This window comes from Chelonoidis abingdonii, chromosome 2 (assembly GCF_003597395.2).
Source record: "Chelonoidis abingdonii isolate Lonesome George chromosome 2, CheloAbing_2.0, whole genome shotgun sequence".
NCBI classification, from domain to species: domain Eukaryota; kingdom Metazoa; phylum Chordata; order Testudines; family Testudinidae; genus Chelonoidis; species Chelonoidis abingdonii.
In genome coordinates this window covers 152,173,675-152,189,691 of record NC_133770.1, presented here as the reverse complement: position 1 = coordinate 152,189,691, position 16,017 = coordinate 152,173,675, and the positions used below count along the sequence as shown (strand labels likewise).

The 16,017-nt window shown below is 56.0% G+C and overlaps 1 protein-coding gene across 1 annotated transcript in view; it reads right to left on the bottom strand.

Annotated features, from left to right (window-relative positions):
* Window positions 1–176: 176 nt before the first annotated feature.
* SNRNP200 (small nuclear ribonucleoprotein U5 subunit 200) overlaps window positions 177–16,017 on the bottom strand; it is a 39,090-nt gene continuing 23,249 nt past the window's right edge. Inside the window, exons 21-45 of the mRNA XM_032763362.2 lie at window positions 15,711–15,908; window positions 15,060–15,212; window positions 14,810–14,890; window positions 14,311–14,394; window positions 13,700–13,806; window positions 13,024–13,142; window positions 11,402–11,556; window positions 10,737–10,926; window positions 9,959–10,132; window positions 7,989–8,149; window positions 7,504–7,731; window positions 6,826–7,017; window positions 6,563–6,741; window positions 5,748–5,899; window positions 5,209–5,317; window positions 4,957–5,065; window positions 4,213–4,402; window positions 3,888–4,052; window positions 3,447–3,568; window positions 2,885–3,028; window positions 2,462–2,638; window positions 1,944–2,104; window positions 1,735–1,816; window positions 1,299–1,391; window positions 177–734 (exon numbers count right to left, since the gene is read on the bottom strand). Coding sequence (XP_032619253.1) covers window positions 591–734; window positions 1,299–1,391; window positions 1,735–1,816; window positions 1,944–2,104; window positions 2,462–2,638; window positions 2,885–3,028; window positions 3,447–3,568; window positions 3,888–4,052; window positions 4,213–4,402; window positions 4,957–5,065; window positions 5,209–5,317; window positions 5,748–5,899; window positions 6,563–6,741; window positions 6,826–7,017; window positions 7,504–7,731; window positions 7,989–8,149; window positions 9,959–10,132; window positions 10,737–10,926; window positions 11,402–11,556; window positions 13,024–13,142; window positions 13,700–13,806; window positions 14,311–14,394; window positions 14,810–14,890; window positions 15,060–15,212; window positions 15,711–15,908 — 3,669 coding nt within the window. The 3' untranslated portion in view covers window positions 177–590. The remainder of the gene's footprint in view (window positions 735–1,298; window positions 1,392–1,734; window positions 1,817–1,943; window positions 2,105–2,461; window positions 2,639–2,884; window positions 3,029–3,446; window positions 3,569–3,887; window positions 4,053–4,212; window positions 4,403–4,956; window positions 5,066–5,208; window positions 5,318–5,747; window positions 5,900–6,562; window positions 6,742–6,825; window positions 7,018–7,503; window positions 7,732–7,988; window positions 8,150–9,958; window positions 10,133–10,736; window positions 10,927–11,401; window positions 11,557–13,023; window positions 13,143–13,699; window positions 13,807–14,310; window positions 14,395–14,809; window positions 14,891–15,059; window positions 15,213–15,710; window positions 15,909–16,017) is intronic.

Sequence of the window (16,017 nt, the reverse complement as noted above, 5' to 3'; positions counted from 1 at the left end):
GAGGAAGTGGAAGAGCTCTGGGGCAGGGATGCTGCTCATGCCCTCTGTGCTAGGCAGAATTCCTCCCAACAGCCAGTGCCTGGGCATGGAGGCTCCAGGCAACAGAGGAACAATCCAGGATATCACACACTCACCCACCCCAGCGAGCTATTCTGCAGGACACCAGGGACTGGAGGTTGTTTCTAAAGAGCTTTATTGAGGCCAAGGCCCTTGGCCCAGCCCCCCTCTAAAACCACTGTACAAAGCTTGGCTGCTTAGCCACAGGCATCGGCATCTAAAAACACAGGTTCAGTGAGATGAGGAGTCTCCTGCGCACACCACGTGCTGTCCTCGCCGGTGCTACTGGCCCCAGCAGCAGTGAGGAATGGGGCAGCTCAGAACTGCATGGGAGGTTATGATTTAAACAGGCCAGGTTGCCCCACTACACAGGAGGAAGGGCCCAGTGCTGCCTCCACACTCACACGGACACATTAAAAGAAATGCCAGAGCTGTACACACTGTTCCCTTGGAACCACTGGGGATGCCTCAGCTGTGCCCAGGTCTCCGCTACCGGGCAGGGAGGCCCGGGCCAGCTCTGGCTAAGGCCCAGCTCAGTCCGAGTCGCTGTCGCTCTCTGCCTCCTTCACATCCACGCTGAATTTATACTCCTGGTCACAGCCCATGTAGGCGTCACTCATGAAGTAGAGGGTGTAGTTGTGGGCGCCTGTGGCTGGGGCCACAAAATCCAGTTTCACCTAAACAAACAAAGGTGTTTGTGAGCTGTTGGCTGGGCAGAGGAGCTAGTGCTGGGCAGGAGACTGGGCTTCCCAGGGGCTCAGATCTTGTGTCACTAGCGTACAGGACAACATGCCCTGTGGGTCAGAATCCACACTCCCTGTGAGCTAGGCATCAGCCCCAGGTGAAATGGGAAAACTGAGGTGGGGGGGTTGCAACTTGCCCAAGGTCACACTGAGGTAGTGGCAGAACCAAGACACCCTCGTTCTCAGGTCGTGCCTCCCTGGCCATGGCTACACTGCTATTAATATGCATGCGAGCCTGTGTGTACGAGTCGCAATTCCCAGCCCTCACTCGCAGGGCTGCATCGGGCGCTAAGCCAGGCAGCCTCCGAGCACACTACAGCTGTGTGCCACTTCACGACTGCCCTTCTCAGGGGCACTGAAATGACAGTGGAATGTCACAGGCTGGTTCCATCTAGCACCCGCCTACTGCCAGGGACCCTGCTGGCAGGCAGCCCGGAAGTGGCAATACCCCCGCAGCAGGGCTGCACGAAGTCCCCTTCCCTCCACACCACAGCTCACCTTGGCCTTCTGCTGAAGAGTCAGCCTCTTGATGGAGATGAGGCTGTTGGATTTGGAGTCGCCGATCACTACCCACCAGCCCTCCTCGCGTTTCTGCAGAGGAAACAATCAGTGGTTAACAGTCCCTGCCTGCAAGGGAGGGAGATGCTCCCCTAGCTATGTTCCACCTCCCCTCCCTGCAGTTACAACCAGGCTAGCCAGCAAGGAGCCTAGAGACAGTCATCCTGCTCGAGGGCCCAGTGCTCGGCAGCACTACGGCTCCCCCAGCACGCCAGCTAACAGGGGCTTCCCAGGCTGGCTCAGGAACCCCGGCCAGACCCCCGTTCCAGGGGGTCTGTGGGGATCTCGGCTGCCCCAGCCCCATTCTAGCTGTCAGGTGGCTCAGCCGGTCACAGCTACAAAAGCAGCAGTTCCCTCCGCAAGCACGCCAACATACCTGGGGGAAGAGGGGAGCAATGACAGGTCCCGTAACCTCCTCCTCTCGCTCCAGCTGCACCAGCACCACCACCGGCCCTCCGCTGCAGATAGAAACAAGAGGTAAGCAAGGTCCCGCTGCCTCCCCTGCGCCTGGATTCGGCACCTAGGGATGCCAATGACTCTGCCTATCCCTTCCCCAACACTCGCTGCAGGCAGCTCCCAGCTCACCTGCGGATACTCTCCTTCTCCACCACCTCGTAGGAAAGCTCGATGTTAGGGTATCGGTTGCAGAAACGGGCCACGTCAGCGATCTGGGCGTCGGAGAGCTGCAGCAGGCCGTTGCGGTCCTCGTCCTCCATCTCCATGATGTCAAACACACTCTCTACCCCCTGCAACGAAGCGCACACAGTGCAGGCACTGAGCAAACCCTCAGGCTTTAGAACACCCCCTGTGCTGCCTGCAGTGCCAAGAACACAGCCTGCGCCAACTCCCTACACCGGGCAGAGAGCCAGCACCAGGCTTCAACTGCAGCCTGTGGCACCAGCACCAAGAGCGTGGTGCTCTCCACCCTAAAAGGCCAGGGCTGGAGCAACACGGGAAGGGGTTACCCACGTATCGGCTGAAATGCAGCCGGTGCAGCAAAAACGTTTAACCCATTTTGCAAAACCAAGGGCAGCCGTCTGCATCTAGCCAGGCTCCAGGGCGCCCCCACTCAGAACTCCCCAGTCCCCCTCCCCCACTCTTACCTTATCCGTGCAGCGCTTGATGTGCTCCGAAGTGAAGTGAGGCAGCTGCTTCAGGTATGAGTCCTTTGACCACATGGCCTGGGTAACCATCTGGGCCAGCTCCATGGCCGCCAGGGCCGGGCTGAGCCAGCCGTTGCTGGACAGAACGTCCACGCAGGCCTGGATCAAGCGAATCGCCTGGACGGGAGAGAGCCGTCATGCGGGGAATGGCAAGGAGTGCAGTACAGGGACACATATCAACTAGCTCAACCCCCAGCCCCTCTGCACATGCCAGCCACACCCCCAGGAGAGGAAGCTCCTCCTCCTGCCCCCAGGAAGGCAGTAGTTATGAGCCTGACCACTCAACTCAGTTCTAAGCTCTGAAAGAGCCCCACTGAGCACCCACCCCACCTCAAGCACTGTGGACACCGCCTCCCCCCACACCTTGCTGAGGATCTCCTCCGTGTCGGACTGCAGCTCAGCGCTCAGCTGCATGCGGGACAGGTGAGCCTGCAGCAGCAGGTTGGTCTTGACGTGGGGGTCGTTGAACTTGGGGTTATTCAGTTTATGAGGGACTTTCTGCGCCAGCTGGGAAGAGAGAGAGAGAGAGAGAGAGAAGCCAAGTTGGCTCTTTGGCCATTTGAAGCAGAGAGCCTGGCACAGCCAAGCAGAGCCTACATCCGTGATCCATCCCGTGCTGCAACAACTAGATCCAGCTTCCCCCGGTGCCTTTGCTAGGCTGTATCCTAGTGCCAAGTAAGCTACATAACCTACTGCACCTCACCCAGAGGAACAGGTCCCCAGAGAGACTCTCCTGACTACCCTAGCAACTACTGACAGCCAAAGGACCACAGCACCACCAGATAACAGGGTCCTCATCAATGCGGACAGCTGCCCCTGCACGGTCTGAGACAACCCCATTGTTCAAGTGTCTGAGCGAGCAGCTCGTCACTGATCTAGGTTAGACCTAGAATCTAGGCCGCTGGGCATGAAGCCTGGCATTCACCTGCCGCAGGAGGTTATCCTCGTGGTGCCTGATAGGGATGTTCTCGTACTCAGCAGCGTTGGAGATGATTTCAATCAGCCCTCGCACCTTGGTCTTGGCATTCAGAGACATGCTGAACAGCTCTAGGGAAGCCAAAGCAGGGAGATGGGTCAGGGGGAGCCCGGCAGCAGCAGGTGACCCCAGTTGTCTGGGAACAGATCCATCTGCTGCTGGGCTGGCTTAGAGGCACAGAATCAAGTGTCCCAGGAACAGATCTTTCTATGCAGCATCAGCGAGAGTGCAGCCCCCACCAGCTGTGACCCCCGCCCACCAGGATGGGGGCTCTGCAGGGCTGGCAGGCCAACACCGCCCCCGTCTCCATTGGAGGAAGTGAGAGTTCACTGCTCTCCCTTCCAGGCCAGGAGCAGCAATATGCGCTGCCTTCCCGGGGGGGTCCCTTACCGATCGTGGTGTAGTTAATGTAGTAATATGCTGCGATCATCCCTAGGTTGAGGGGCGCCACGTCCATCTCGTCCTCAATGCTGATGCACTTGGACTGCTCCAGGTCACTGAGGGTCTGCTCCACCAGCTCGGACAGGTGGTCGGACAAGTGTCTGTGAGACACCCCTGCAAACACAAGAGGTAGATCAGACAAGGCAGCACAGCAGAGGGGCTTTGCAATGCTGCCCTGTCACCAGTGCCTAAGCCAGCCAGAGAGAACGGGTTGGTGCTAAAAATGCCAGCCCCATCCCAACACGATCAGCTTCCTCCGTCTCGCGCAGCTCACCTTGCAGGTTGTAGTAGTTGGGGTTCTGGGTCATCCTGCGGTACAGGAAGGTCCAGGTGAGGTAGTCCACAGCGTCCTGCTTGTTCTCGATGGTCTTGGTGACAATCTCAGCATTAAAGTGGTCGTGCATGCAGTGATCCAGGTGCGACTCCACCGGGAGGGGCTCGTACAGGAACTTCTTGAAGAAATCCTGCAGCAGGGAGAATGGAACCAGGCAAAGCAGGTGTGAAACTCAGGAGAAAGTGACCCCTTCCGCTTTGGACAGATTCACCCCCACCCAAGAGCATCCCTCTTCGGTGGCACACTGGAGCAGCACAGCCAGCCAGGTCCTGGAGAGCTCCAGGAGCTCACGCGTGGAGTCAGAGGAGGAGCTGCAGACCATGCACCAGCCCAGGAAACAAGTCCGAAAGGGTGGAGGTGTTCGGAATGCGGGGGTCAGTGCCCTTTGGGGAATGACTTTCCCTCTCCAATGGGACTATGGTGGAGACAGTGCACCCATCCTAAGCCAGGCTGCAGCACTGAGCACTGCCCCTCGCCCCCAGAAATGATGGCAGAGGTCTGGTTTGTAAAGTGCCGGGGGGCAGAGGTACGATAGTAGGGCATGGGGTTTTGCCCACTGCAGCATTTGTGCCAAGTTAGTCTGTTCCCAGGATGGAGGATTGGGCCAATCTGACCAGAGCTGGGATAGGGAATCCGTGCCCTAGCTGGGAGGTGCAACACACACATGCCCCTTGCTTCACTCACCTTCTTGGATCCCTGGCACATAATAACGCAGCGCCCCTCGTCATCCTGCAGGGGGCGATTGGCATGGCCCACCATCTGCAGCACATCATAGATGGGGTAATCCACATACCTGAGACAAAGGAGAAAGTGTCCCATCACTGGCAGTGTCTGAGACCCCTGACGGCCAGAGAGGGGCAGGGCACCTCAGGACAATTCCTCATTCACCAGCCACTCCCTCCTCCACCCGCCTACTGTAGGCTCAGGGATACTCACGCATGAATCTTGCCATTATAGTACTGAGTGTCCATGATGATCACCAGGTGAGCAGCAACGTTCATGCCCCAGCACAGGCTTCGAGAGGCCACCACCACCTGGACAGCACCTAAGGGTGAGCAAGGAGCAGTCAGCAAGAAAGCTGCCAGATGTTTCACAAGCAAACCTTGGGCAGAGGGAAGCAAGCTGACGCTGTGGCAGTGCATGAACACCCATTTGAGACGGGGGTAGGGACCTGACATGGGCCCTTGGCTCTTAGGCCCAGGGCCAACCTCTGCACTGAGCAGCAGCACCTCACTGTCCCCTGCAAGCAGCATGAGCGCCCCTGCAGCAGTGCTGGAGTTTGGGGGTAAAGCCGTCATGGCGCAATGGGTCACGAGGAGGAGACAGAAGGATCCAGCAAGTGAGCACAGGGCTGGGAGTCCAGACTCCCAGGGGTCTCTCCATAGCTCTGCCACTGTGGCTTTTGCAGGCCACCACCTCCAGGGTGGGGCTGACAGCACCGTGTGGCAGCTCGCGCCCCCGCTTGCTCCCTTTACCAGAGCCGAACAGCTGCTCCACCACGCGCCGTTCCATGGCTGTCAGCCCCTCGTGTAGGTAGCCAACGCCGTTAAGCAGCGTCTCCTTGAGGGTGCCGTCGCTCAGCTTGTCCAAGTATGGCCCCAAGTCCTTCTCTGTGCAGTGCAGGAACCTGCGGGGAGGAGCTGTCAGGGCCCACCCAAGAGCCCCACCCGCCCTGAAGCAGCGCTCACACATAGGCACCATGTTCTCACACCCCTTCAGTGAGATCAACTGGCTAGAGTAGGCAGCAGGGCCATTCCCAGCTCTCGGAGCTGGAGCCTTTAGAGCAGGGGACCAGGAGCCCGACACCTGGGTTCAGGTGCTGGTTCAGCAGCTGACTACGGCCCCGCATTACGTCATTTCACCTGTATGCCTTCATTTCCCTGTTGATATAGGAGGTTAACGTAACACACCCGCCTCACAGGGTCTGTGCCTAGCTCCGCGCCCCCTGGGGGAGTTAGATGAGACCCACACGGGTCACTTAACCCAGCCTGAAAGGCAGCCACCTCTGGGATGGAACACAGCGGCTTTTTAACAGCACACAGGAGTCCGGCACAGAGAGGGAAGATGAAGTGCTGTGGCTGAACATGCAGGTGGGGGTCAGGGAGACAGTGGCTCTAAGAATCGTCAGGCCAGTGGGACCGATCACAAGCACGTTCAGAGACCACAAGTGATCAGGACATGTTCTCCTCACTCCCATGGGCCTCTCCACTGGGAAGAGTCAGAAGAAACATGGGAGAAAACCCCGAATGCCCGCCCAGTCCTCCTCCCCCGACCTCCCCAGCCAAAGTACCTCTGCCTCTGCACATCGGAGGCACAGGTGGTGAGGATGTCTATGGCCGTGAGGCGCGTCTGCTTGCGGGACGGGACAAAGACGATGACTGGCTTTTTGGGGGAGTGCTTCATGATGGCATGATAGACAGGCTTGGCCATGGACAGCAGGCGGGTCTGCGTGTGGCTGATGTTGAAGCCCTGAGTAGAAGAGAGGAGCCGGCAGTGAATGGTGAAGCCCCCAACTGAAACTCTGGGGTGGGGGGTCTCCTCCCGGGTCCCTACCTGAATGTGCAGCTCCAGGGGCACGGGGCGCACGTTGGGGTGAAAGTTGAAGGTCGACGTGGCGCTGCAGCCCAGCCAGTGAGCGACATCCTTAGCGTTGGACAGTGAGGAGCTGAGGGCCACGATGCGGATGGGCCGCTCGATCTGGGAGGAGATGTAGCGCATCCGGGAACAGATCACCTCCAGTACAGGCTGCGGATGGACACATGGGCAGGTTACAGCAGGGGGGTGGGGGGCACCCGTCAGCCTGAGCCCTCTCCCCAGCCCCTGCACCAAGCAGCCACTCAGCGATGACTGTGCTGCAGAAGGGCTGTCCCGGGCTCCCATGGCCTCTGTGGAGATCCCCAGCTCCGAGCCAGCTGCAGGATTTACCTCTTCCTCCCCATCTCCACTGGCCTTTCAGACCCAATCTCGTCCCCTGCTTAGCCCTGTAGCTGCTGGCCTTTAAGTGCCAGGGGTCCGCTCCCAGCAGGACTTCACTCCAGGGTGTAGTCCTGGAACAGCTTTTTGTCCCGGTACATCATGCAGCAGGGATGAGATTAGCCACCCTGGTGGTCTAGCTCCCCCGACCCCTTTCTCTGGGCACCACTCCGGGCTGAGATATGGGGCAGCCCAGAGAAAGGAGCCGGTGGGCCTCCCCTGGCACATCCAGGCAGCCCAGCCCCCTCGGCCTCCTACCCCATTCTCGCCCCCGATGAGGTGCACTTCGTCCACGATGAAGAGGTTGACATTCTGGACGTTCTTGCGCTGCTTCCAGCGCCGGGACAGGATGTCCCACTTCTCGGGGGTACTGATGATGATGTTACCCTTGCCCAGCAGCTTGAGATCCGTGCTGGTCTCCCCCGTCAGCAGGACCACTTTCTTACCGAGCCGCTCCTGGAACTTCTCGTACCAGTCGAGGAAGACCTGCCAGGGCACAGCAGGCATGGCCATTAGCCCTGGGTCAGAGCCCTTGGCTGAGATCGCCCCGGAGTTTCCTTGCACTCCCTTGAGGTCACAGGGACATTTGGAGGGAGGGAAGGGACAGGACAGCAGAGTACAAGCAGGGGAGCAGAGAGACAGAAGCCCCCACACCTTCTCCTGGGGAGCTGGGAGTTGGCCCAGCACATGGGCCAGGGGAGGAATCGAACCCACACCCAGGAGACAGGGCTGTGGGGACTCACCTGCTCAGCAAGGGCCTCCATGGGGGTGATATAGACACAGCGCCCCTCTGAGTTCTGCAGCAGCATCCTCAGGATGGCAAACTCGGCACAGATGGTCTTGCCACTCCCCGTGGGGGCGCCCACGAACACATTGTCGTCGCTGTTATAGACGGTGTTAAACACTGACGAGAGACAGAACCCTTGGTTATCCCAGGGAGCCCAACTGCCGCAGTACCACTGAGCCACACTGCCCAGAGGAGGTTTGGGGATTTCAGCCCAGAGCAACTAGGACAAGGTTCCCATTTCCCTGGCCTCCTCGCTGGCAGGCCAAAGCCCTCGCAGACAGACTGGCACCATCACCCCAGAGGAGGTCCCGCCAGGCCAAGGCACACTAGCAGGGCAGTACCATAAACACCTAACAGGAATTCCTCACAGGAGGAGCATTACAGCACAGACTCTTTCCAGGCTGACTTGGCAGGCACTGGGAAGCATTTTAACATCAGAACACAGTCTCTCTCCTAAACAGGCCAACACCAGTTGCTTCAGAGGAAGGTGCAAGGATCTCCACCACCAGGCAGATGTGGGGTAATCTGCCCCCATGGGTGTCTTATGGAATGAAGATAGGTAACCAGTGGTGTCCCCCCAGGGGTCTGTTCTGGGACCAGTCCTAGTCAACATATTCATAAATGATCTGGAGAAAGGGGGAAATGGTGAGGTGGCAAAATTTGCAGATGATACAAAACTACTCAAGATAATTAAGTCCCAAGCAGACTGTGAAGAGCTACAAAATGGATCTCTCAAAACTGGGTGACTAGGCAACAAAATGGCAGATGAAATTTAATGTGGATAAATGCAAAGTGATGCACATTGGAAAACATAATCCCAACTATACATATCAAATGATGGGGTCTAAATTAGCTGTTACCACTCAAGAAAGATCTTGGCCTCATTGTGGAGAGTTCTCTGAAAATATCCACTCAATGTGCAGTGGCAGTCAAAAAAGCAAACAGAATGTTGGGAATCATTAAGAAAGGGATCGATAATAGGACAGAAAATATTATATTGCCTCTATGTAAATCCATGGTATGCCCACACCTTGAATACTGCGTGCAGATATGGTCGCCCCATCTCCATAAAGATATATTGGAATTGGAAAAGGTTCAGAAAAGGGCAACAAAAATGATTAGGGGTATGGAAAGGCTTCCATACAAGGAGAAATTAACAAGACTGGGAATTTTCAGCTTGGAAAAGAGACGGCTAAGGGGAGGTATGATTGAGGTCTATAAATCATGACTGGTGTGGAGAAAGTAGATAAGGACGTGTTATTTACTCCTTCTCATAACACAAGAACTAGGGGTCACCAAATGAAATTAATAGGCAGCAGGTTTAAAACAAATAAAAGGAAGTTCTTCACACAGCGCACAGTCAACCTCTGGAACTCCTTGCCGGAGGATGTTGTAAAGGCCAAGACCATAACAGGGTTAAAAAAGAACTAGATAATTTCATGGAGGATAGGTCCATCAATGGCTATTAGCAGGACACTGGGCTAGATGGACCTTTGGTCTCACCGAGTATGGCCGTTCTCACGTTCTTAACCCCACCTCCAGTAGTTAGAGGCTGGTGAAGTCCTGAAACAATCCCTTCCACTCCTGCCAGGAGTATTAGCTACTTAGCTCCGGACACCCCTGTTACCCAGGTGCATCATTTGGGAAGTGAAAACGTGGCTAGGGCAAAGTACAGTCTTGGCCTTTGATCACCATGGCGCGGCCTCCTCCATTTGCCAGAAAGGTTTGCCAATTGTTCAGAGCCCAGCAGGCTGCTCTTTCCCAAGGCGTGGGGCAGGGACAGAAGGCAGGATATTTAATGCAGGGGATCAGTCACCCCCGCTCCCTAAACCATGGAGCTGGGCCACCTGCTTCTCAGCAGTCCCGGGCTCACGTTGGACTCTGCTGCAGGGAGCAGCTTGGGGTGGGAGCTGGGCTAGTACCCACCTTGGGTCTGGATGGGGTTGAAGAAGGGGAACTTGTCCTGGTAGAGACTCTCAAAAGCACTGTTACGCAGAGCGGACACAGGCAGCGGCTGCAGGTCCAGGAGCTCTGTGGGTGGGGGGTATTTCTCGGGAAGAATCAGGTGCCTAAAGGACACAGGCAGCTGCGTCTCACAGGCTGGAAACAAAAGAGGATCAGAATAGTTTGTGCAGCGAATCAGCCACAGCCGTGTCAGACATACTGGAGAGTCTGAGCACCCAGGGGTGTGGGGCCAAGGACTGCCTGGGATCATTGCAGCAATGAGAGATCCTCAGCAAGTACCTTGCTAGCATGGGGAAATGCCAGCTCCTAGCACTGAACTCCCACAAAGCAAATACTTCCACTTCTGGGAGGGCTGATCACCAGCCCATTCCTCCCGTCCCCCCACGCCAAGCCATCCTTTGCTACCGACTGATCTCAGCTGCCACTCCTCACCAGCAATTCATCATCACTGCCCAACTTGGGTGTGACACTCTCCTCCCACAATGCACAGCAGCAGGTCTCCCCAGCCAGTGACTGAGGCGGGTACCTGTGCTCTGTCCCAAGCACAAGTCAGAGCTGGTGTCCCACCCATCCCACGTGCAGTTCAGTGGGCCTCAGGGGAAGGTTCAAATTCCCTTCTAAAAAGATCCTTCCAGAGGCCACCTGCCCCCACTGCTTGGCTGGCAAAGCATTTCCCCCACTACAGCCCCTGCAATACAGTACAAAAACGTCGCAGCCCAGCGGGCAGGTGGAGACTCACACAGCCAGCGGTCTGAGACCACCCGGATGAAGTACTGCGGAGGCAGCGGCTCGAACACAGGCACGAAGAAGGTGATGAGATGCTCGTCCTGGGCATACTTGGCTTTCAGCAGGAAATACTCGTGGTGCAGAATCACTTCACTGTCCACATCCTCCACCAGGATCCAGAAGGCTTCCGACGAGCCGTGCACCTGGGCATGACAGCAGCGAGCTTAGCAGCATAGCACCCAGAGCACTCCCATTCTGACCTGCCCTGCACTGGGGCTGCCAGCCACAGACAAGCTTGGCCACGCAGGCCCCTGCCCACAAGCCCATGGCTAGAGCTCTTCCAGAGCAACACTGCTCCCCAGGTGCCATCCCACCGCACAGCTGGATTTTCACACATTCCCAGGCCAGAAGGGACGATTGTGCTCCCCCAGTCTGAGCTCCTGGATAGCACAGGCCAGAAACCGGCCCCACAAATCCCAGAGCAGAGGCGTATTAAGTCTTCCTTCCCCATGTAGGGACTTAACGGCTTAAGTCACCCTTTAACCTTCTCTCAAGCTAAATGGATGGACAGACTCAAGCAGCTCACAATATGACAGCTTTTCCAATCTGCCATCAAGCTGCCGCCCTCCCACATGACCTGGTCAGCCAAGACTGCGTGTCTCCGGGGGTGCCTCTCACCTTCTCATCCCACTGGAAGTCAGGGGTGATGGTCAGCTCCACTTTCAGGGTGGACCTGGTGATGGGCTGGAGATGGACCGACAGCTCCAGCTTTGGGAACAGATGAACGTACTTGTGGATCGTCTTGCCCATCTTGGGCATCCGAATGAGCTCCCCTGTAACGCAGGACATAAATGTTATGGACGGCACTGGAGAAAGAGACAGGGCAAGCGGATGGACCCACCCGCTTAGTGCTTCCCCAATTCAATGGCATTCTGAAGGAGAAGCAGCTGTTTCATATCTGGAGCATTGTGATCTGAGGGCATTCGTTCCCACAGCACTGCTCTCAGGCCAAACCCATTCCCTGGACGTTATCTGTATTGTGGTAGCACCAATGGGCCCTCATCTAGCCCCTGCTGTGCCAGGCCCTGTACAAACAAAAGGGTGTCCGGGCTCTGAGGTGCTTTACAGTCAATGAACAAGATCCAGCAATAGGTGCATCCATCTGGTCCCAGGGAAAGGCTAAGGCCTGGCAATGACCGAACAGAGACAGAATCTAGGGGTAGGTTATAGAAGAAAGAAGGCCTGAGACATAAGGCCTTGTGTCAAAGGCCTAGGCTAAAGTAAGGGTCAAATCTTTGCTGCTATAAAGCCAAGTTAAGTTGTGAGCAAGAGGCAGGCCCTGCTCACAGAATCTGGCAAGCACAAGGCTGATATTGCAGAAACACACATTCCCAGGTAGTGCTGGTACAGGAATATACACGCAAACACATTCCAAAAGGGGGGTACCAGAACATCCCGATTTGGCACATCCCCTACAGATAATAGGAACATGCTGACCTATCTTAAAGATCAGGTCATGTTGACAGCATGATGGAGGGATAGCTCAGTGGTTTGAGCACTGGCCTGCTAAACCCAAGGTTGAGAGTTCAATCCTTGAGGGGGTCATTTAGGGATCTGGAGCAAAAATCTATTTGGGGATTGGTCCTGCTTTGAGCAGGGGTTTGGACTAGATACCTCCTGAGGTCCCTTCCAACCCTGATATTCTATGATAGAGATGTTCTGATTAAAGGTACAAGGCAATGGGTAGCACTCAGGTACATCGGAGGGACAATATGGTACTTATTTGTATTGGCATATAAAGAGGGGTCTCACAGGGACAGGGGAAAATCCCACTGCTAACTGAGCTGCGTCCACTGTCACAGGCATACATGAACTGAATATAAGGCACCAATACTGTGCTCCATCGATAATAAACCTGACCAAGTTCCTTCAATACGAACAGAGTCTCTGCTTATTGGGCAGTGTGATTGGAGCCTGTCGTCTGGCCAGAGTCAACACAGCACACAGAGAGAACACACATGCAGCCAACATTTGACTATACTGGTGACCCCCTGGCCACTGACCGCTGATGTGGGAAGTAAGCGAGCTGCCCTCAGTCAAAATCCCCTGACATCCTTTGCTCTGGGAGGATATGGAGCTGACAAGCGAAAGAGCAGTGCCTCTACCCAACTCCCGCTGCATTGCTGCAGCTAGTGCAGGGCTTCCGCAGGGGAAAAGCAAAGGCAGACGAAAGCCATGAGCGGCTCGAATGCAGGGACCATGAGTAGCCCCCCTTGGTACAGACGTCCCCCTTCCCATACCTATTTCATTGTGATTCAGGTCATAGAGACGTTCAAATGGGAAGTTCTTCTTCTCGATTTTCTTCACCACCTCCTCAGGCAGTTTCCTGAACTGGCGCAGGGGGCACATGGACTGCCACCTATGGGGATGAGTGGGACGCAGGAGTTAGCAAGGGGATATCCAGCACCATCAGGATACCCATAGGCATGTGCCTACGTTCCCGCACCGAGAAAGAAGCCAGCCTTTTCAACTGTGCCGCTACAAGCAACCATACCCACCACAGCTTGTTTCCCCCCTACTCGGGTAAGTGTCATTCCCCTGAACCCAGAGACTGTGCTCCCCCATTCCCTACAATCACAGGGCTTCCACGTTCATGGGACATGGATTTCAGACTCCAAGAGCCCTGGGATATGACACACTAGACAGCAGCTTCTCTTGCTGAGACAAGCTCTGCAGGTGCATCCACGTCAATGCCATAGAGCACAGCTGGCTTCCAGGCTGTCCCAGAAATTAAGGTTACTCTCTCACACGTCATCACCTGTAGAGAACTCACTATGGTCCCAGTCGCCACCAGCCTCTCTGACCAGAGCACCTGGACGTGAGGGGTGCACCAGGGCAGATCAGACACCTGCCTTGGTTATAGGCGGTAAGCCTACGGCACATCAGAAATCCGAGCACCACAGAGCCATCACTTACATGCGCTTGTCAATCATCTTGCAGAGATTCAGAGTCTTGTCAGTGAGCTGCGCCCAGCCACGGTTCAGGACAATCTCAAAGATCGCACGCATCAGCCGCCCAGCAGACTGGCAGAGACACAAGAGAGCTGTCAGAGCCCATGGGGGATCAGTGTGTTTTAACAGCCACTGGGGATCAAGCTATGGAGATTTCCAATTCACAACTATCTGCCCTGTTCCTACCCCAATCGAGGAAATAGCTCCTCCAGCCCACCTACTCCACCATCCAGCCATGTGACCAGCAATCCTTGGGTCAACTACAGCCATCGACTTGGTGTGTGTTAAGGTGACTTAATCTGTCAATATTTCAGATTCAAGATCTGTTGCAGAGCTAAGACCCAGATGTCATCTCTCTCCAAAATAAATTAGCTTTCGCCGGCAGTTATTTTCATGTATTCATATGTTAATGAGCACCTCACAGGAATTAGCCCCCATTACAAATTCATAGCCCTATTAGTCATCAAGGCAACTAACGAACATTAAGCACGGAGGCATTAACCTGGGGTACTGAGGCCCAGACAGGGTCATTCCAAGACAGTGGAAGATTTTCTACCCACGTGAATTCCCACTCACCTGGGTGACGTACACCATGTCTGCCATCAGAGCAAACCCTTCCAGCTTCAGCTGGGAGATAAAGGCCTGCAGGAGCACATTGATCTAAAGACAGCAAGAACAGGAGTTAGATCGAAGCCTTGATGGGGTATCAGCTAAGAGCCTCGCATCTTTGGGGAAGAAGGGTGGAAGGAGAGGAAGAGCTCCTAGCTGGTCAGGGCTGGCACAACAGTACTGGGGGGAGAGACTGCAGTTCCTTCCCACTCCCCAGTGCAGGAAAGCAGTCCAGCCGGAAACAATAAGCCCAGTCATTCCTGAAGCATCAGGCTGTGCTTGGCTCAGAGTTTTCAAGCAACCCATGCTCCTGTCCAGGACACTGCACAAAGAGGACAAGGGGCAGGCAACAGGCCCAAGCATTCCCTAAAGCACTGAACAGAAGCAGGGAGGGGTTCAGGGCCGCAGGGCTCTCCTCTCACGCAGAGGCAGGCTTCCCAGGAGGGCGGGCAGAGGGGCAGCTCACCTTGGCACTGGGCTCCTCGATGCTCTCCTTCACTGGAATTGGGACCCGCTCCAGCAGCTTCTGGAGCTCCAGCTTCTCTTCCTGCGGGAAGACAAGGGGTGGGAGGTGAAGCCAGCTTGGGGGCACTGCATACAAACCCTCTGAACCAGAGAAACCAGCCCGGCAGCCCTCCAGGGGACAGGAGAGAAGATCCTGGGAGCACCTCTCCTGCCTGAGCAAGCCCCCTCCCCATCCCGTCCCAGTGCCGTACCTCCCGGACAGTGATGTTCTTGAACTCGGAGGACAGGGAGAAGACCCGGAAGAGCTCGATTTCACTCAAGGTGGGCTTCAGGAGCTGGTTGTAGGTTTGCACGGTCTCGTTGGTGATGTAGTAGTGGCTGGCAATGCGGCCCAGCTCAGTCACCTGGGGGAGGGAGGACGGAGTAACTCCAGTTTGCAGTGGTAGAGCACAGACCCCTCTGGCTGATCAGGGGGCTGAGACAGGCAGAAAGGAGCCCACTGGAAGATGCAGAATGAAGCTGGCCAGCACAGAGGCTCCTGACATGTGGAGCAGAGTCACTCAGGAGCCAGGAATGGCCATGGGGAGAAGGTTCATGGTGTCAGGGACACAGTTCCCTCCCTCAGCCCCAGCTCCAAAGCAAAGGAGCCACAGGCCACAATGGGAATTTGCTCAGCAAGGAGGCAGCAGCATACCCGGGGATACCGAGGTTTGGAGCTACTTCAACCCCCATTCTGACTCTTCAGACCAGTGACTCCCTTGAGCTCCAGGCTGGAATACAACAGCCACTACACTCCCCAAACACCCACTGTGGCTGATCTGGAGCCACCTCTAGGAGGCAGTTTGCAGCCTTCTCCCCAGCCACCTGGCTTCAGTGAGTCACCCCCTGGTCCCCTGCCTCACCTGGAAGTTCCCCGTCTTCTTATCGTACTTCACAAGATTGTTCTTGTCTAGCATCAGGGCTGCAGTGTGAACCAAATCCAGCCGGCGCTGGTCCAGCAAGGGATCTCCCTTCAGGTCATCGTGAGAGAGCCCATAGAGCGACGGGGAGCGCAGCATTCGGATGTACAGGTAGGCGTAGCCCAGCCAGTTCACTGCATCCTACGGACAGACCCCGAGAACCAGTGACCTTTCAGCTGAGCGGGCACACCGCGGCCCCTGGAGCAGGAAGTTATGGGGACCCTTCGTTCAAAGCCCAAAACCTACCACG